This window comes from Rhinopithecus bieti, unplaced genomic scaffold, assembly GCF_001698545.2.
Source record: "Rhinopithecus bieti isolate Rb0 unplaced genomic scaffold, ASM169854v2 scaffold_11744, whole genome shotgun sequence".
NCBI classification, from domain to species: Eukaryota; Metazoa; Chordata; class Mammalia; order Primates; family Cercopithecidae; genus Rhinopithecus; species Rhinopithecus bieti.
The window spans coordinates 876,443-880,776 of NW_016807094.1; the positions used below are offsets into that span (position 1 = coordinate 876,443).

Sequence of the window (4,334 nt, forward strand, 5' to 3'; positions counted from 1 at the left end):
TAGCAGGTTCTTCTGCAGTAGACAGGCGCACAGGAGCTGGTCTGGCCACAGCTGGACCCACAGCTGGTTTGGCCACAGCAGCTGGACCCACAGCAGGTGGGCTGGCAGCAGGGTGTGCTGCAGCAGGAAGGCTGACAGCAGCTGGTCACACAGGTGGGCTGGCAGCAGGTGGTCCTACAGCAGGTGTTTTGACAGCAAGTTGGGCGGCAGCAAGGCTGGCAACAGCTGGACACACAGCAGGAGGGCTGGCAGCAGGGTGTGCTGCTGCAGGTGGTCACACAGGTGGGCTTCCAGCAGGTGGTCCTGCAGCAGGTGGTCCTGCAGCATGTAGGCTGACAGCAAGGGGAGCAACAGTTGGTCATGGTGTCAGGGGTGGAGGGTGGGTTTCTATTCAGAGGTGAGTTTCCCAGAATCTGATGACCTCTTGCAATCTGGACCTTTTATACATCTGGCCTCCAAAGTTTCCACCAATCAGCAGGACTTTTCCTTGTTGCTGTTTACATTGTTTTCCACAGTCCTTTTGGGATTGTCAAAGGGGAAGTTCTTTCTTAAAAGTTATGAATCTGTTGAAAGTAAGTGTTTAATCTGTTTCTTAATTGTGAATTACTCATGGAAACTTTGTTTCAGATGAAAGGAAGCCCATCTCATCATCAGCATAATTCCTGCTCTGACAATCATCTGGTGATGTGATAGTTCCTGGTGATCCGGGAGGCTCAGGAAGTTCTCTCGGCCCAGCCTCATCCTTTGGGTGTATGTAGACTGGGAAGTGTCTGTGGGGAGAAGCACGATGCTGATCTACTCACCATGATAAAAGGAATCCATGCCTGGGCCCAAGACTACTCACCCACCAAATTCTGACTCAAGACTAACAGGCATCTCTCTGTGCCACCCACACCACCTGTGTCTTTCAGTTCTTTGAACATCACTTGGGAAGATGGTGTCTGGCAGAGTGTGTTCCATGTGGCAGAGCAGATCGAGAGCAGGTGGATGCAGGGAAATCCACTGAGATTTTGACAGCATCGAGCAATCTAAGCCCGGGCGTGACTATTCATTCTGACTTGTCTGTGAATGTGGCGATTACCGGGATGATAATGGAGGACTTTCTGTCACATAACTGGTTGAGATTCAGGCCAACGAGTATGAGCTGCGCTTCTAGCCTTCAACCTAGTGACTAGCAAAGTAAGCATCATTTCTTCTCTCTATGTATTTCTTTTTAATGAAGGAATTAGAGGAGCTAAGATGACACCTGATTCATCGTGGAGTTCTAACATGTTTAAAACATTTTCTAGGTATACCATTCATTTGAGAAGAATACAAAGTATTAATTTCCAACTTGATATAGTATTGTATTGTAAATATATTTATGGCCCCATTACCAGGTTAAGAAATAGAAATTAATCCCATTCTTTCCTAATTATATCCTCGTACTCATTCCCAAAGACAGCTAATCCCTCTATCAAGTTGTAATCCAGTAGATAACTTTTGGCTTTTTACAGTCTTCACGTGAGTAAAATGTATTTAGTATTTACCTCTCTATTTCTTTGTCATAAACAAGAGTAATCCTTATCACCTAGTCGTTTTGGCCTCTTCCTGTCAGCAGAGCAGCACACAAGGGAAAGGAGTTACTATCTGATGACCGGTAATTATCCTCAAGCCATATAGTGTAGGAGAATATGTCTATCCCTCAGAAGATTTACTTAGTATATTGATTTACTAGCACTGCCATGATCAATTACTGCAAACCAAGTGGCTTCAAATAGTTTTTTCACAGTCCCAAAGGCTGTTAGTCTGAAATTAAGGCTTTGGCAATGTTGTTTTCGTCTGAAGGCTGCGAGGGAAGTATCTGTTCCCGGTCTTTCGCCTTAACTTGCAGATGTCTATCATTTCCATGTGTGTTTCATATAATTTTCTACTATATCATACTGTCTCTGAATTTCCCCATGTATAGATATCAGTCATATTTAATCAGAGACCTAAGTGTTTCCCATATGAATGTGTCTTGTCACATAACATTTTAAATGATTCTATTTGTGTATGAATTTTGGTTGACACGAATTAACCCATAACACTGCAGAATCTCATAGTGTGTCCATGCCCAGTGATAACCACAGATGAGTAAGAACAGCAATCACAGTGGACAGTGGTATAGTAACTAGAGGCTCAGACCCTTCAGGAAGGAAGTTCTGAGCTACTCTATCAGCAATTATCTAGACCAAGAAGAATGCTGTCCAGGGGTGAAGGGAGAATAGAACTGGTGATAATTAATGGAGCTTGTGAATCTCAGGTGCACTGTATTACAGCAGCAGTAAGAGTAGCTTATTTCATTGGCGTTCATTTTACATCTCACGTCCTCCTTTTCCGCGCGCGTTTTCTTTGTTTTCTTTCTTCTCTCCTCTTTCTTCTTTTTCTTTTCTGTCCTTTCTTTCTTTCTTTCTTTCTTTCTTTCTTTCTTTCTTTCTTTCTTTCTTTCTTTCTTTCCTTCCTTCTTTCTTTCTTTCTTTCCTTCTTTCTTTTTTCTTTCTTCTTTCTTTCTCTTTTTTCTTTTTCTTTCTTCCTTTGTTTTCCTTCCTTCCCTCTGCTGTTCTGTTTTTCTTTCTTCCGTCTTTCCTCCACTTCTCATATTCTGTCCCTTCCCTTCCTCCGCTTCCTCTCTTCCTCTTCTTCCTTCTCCTAGAACTTGTGGCTGTCCATCGTATTTAAGTAGCAATATTTGACTTGAGTGGAGCTAACTGTAGGTCATAGACAAGTTTTCATGACAGCACCCATATATCTTGGCTATTAGTGTGCTTGGATTAATTTCTGTCCATCAAAATCTGCATCTCTGTGCCTAAGGGCTCTTGCATTGCAGCTGTAGAAAGTCATGCCACCTGTGAATGCAACGCAGGGGAAAACACTCAACCAGTGATTCCGGAGAGCTGATTTATAAAGACTCTAGCTTCCTCATTCCTGAAGAAGGATAATTCTAGCTGTGTGTTTTTCATCATTTCTGATAATTTTCCCTTTAACATAAGCTTCAGTTGGTGACTGTGATACTGACTTAATAGTGAACCCTTTTCTGTATCACTTCCCCAATCCCTACCAGTGTGATCTGCACTTCCCGGGAAACTACTTTCACTGGAATCTTTTTTTCAGAGTCTCTTCTGTGAGAAACTAATCTATGACAATACGTTAACTCTCTCAGCCTCAAATTTCTCATCTCTACAAAGGGAACATTAATACCTATTTTGAAAATTTGTTAAAGAGTTAATAATAATATACACAAAGCATTTAGCCAATACCCATCATATAGCAGGCATCCCAGAATTAGTGTTTTCTTGTTCAGAAAATTCCTAATTTTCATGTTGAAGGTTAGAATATTTTTGTAATAATTAACTAGATCAACTAAACACATTTTTTTTCTAGCTGTACTGAGGTATAATTGACAAATGAAAATTGTGTATATTTCAGGTATACAAGGTGATGCTCTGATACATATATTCATTATGAATAGCATATTTATTAGGTCACGTGGTTACCATTTCCTTTTAATTTTTGTGGTGTGAGCATTTAAGATCTACTCTTTCAGTTAATTTCAGATATATGATAAAGTGTTTTTAGCTATAGTCACATTACTGTACGTTAGACTGATGAACTTATTCATCTTTCATGACTGACGCTAGTCAAGAGAATGTCCTAGTTTTCATCTCCTTTATTTCATCCCTGAACCATGATCACAGTAACTGGCCGTTTTCTCTTAGCCAAGTCTTCAGAGCATCTAGATTCACAGTCTCAGAAGTTGGCATGTGTCATGGAAATCCACATTGTTAGCTCATCAGTGGTATTTCCACCACTTCCATGCTGGTAGGAGGCCCCAAGAAGGTGACCCACGTCCCCGACTTTTCAATTTCTCTCAGAGCCAGTATCAATCAATCCTTACATGAGTGAATGCGTATCTTACATCAGCTCAGGACCTGAAGCATCAATCTCTGTCTATCATGACTTCTATGAAGGCACAAGTTCTACTTTACTCCTTTCTTACCTTCTTCTGATTTCCATGGAAACAAAAGTTTTCTGTTTCTTTAGATGCTTCATATTGGCCTCAGAAAATGTGCAAGGTTGTTTTATCCCCTCCTCGGCTCAGAGATTACGGATTGTGCCAAGTCGTACATGCCCAGTGTGTAGTTTCTCAGTTCTCGGCTTTGTTCTTAGTTAATTTTCCTCATAACATTTCAAGTAGGGGACAAATTGTCTTAACGTGGCATAATGTATGGTCTGTATTTTACAAGGAATAACTTAGTTTCATTTAATTTGTCAATAGGTATCCAGGAGAGGGGGCTGTATAAATATTTTATTTA

At 41.0% G+C, this 4,334-nt stretch overlaps 1 protein-coding gene across 1 annotated transcript in view; it reads right to left on the bottom strand.

The window, feature by feature from the left end:
* LOC108534735 (keratin-associated protein 9-2-like) overlaps positions 1-383 on the bottom strand; it is a 6,488-nt gene extending 6,105 nt beyond the window's left edge. Inside the window, exon 1 of the mRNA XM_017880234.1 lies at positions 1-383. Coding sequence (XP_017735723.1) covers positions 1-362 — 362 coding nt within the window. The 5' untranslated portion in view covers positions 363-383.
* Between the last annotated feature and the right edge of the window lie 3,951 nt (positions 384-4,334).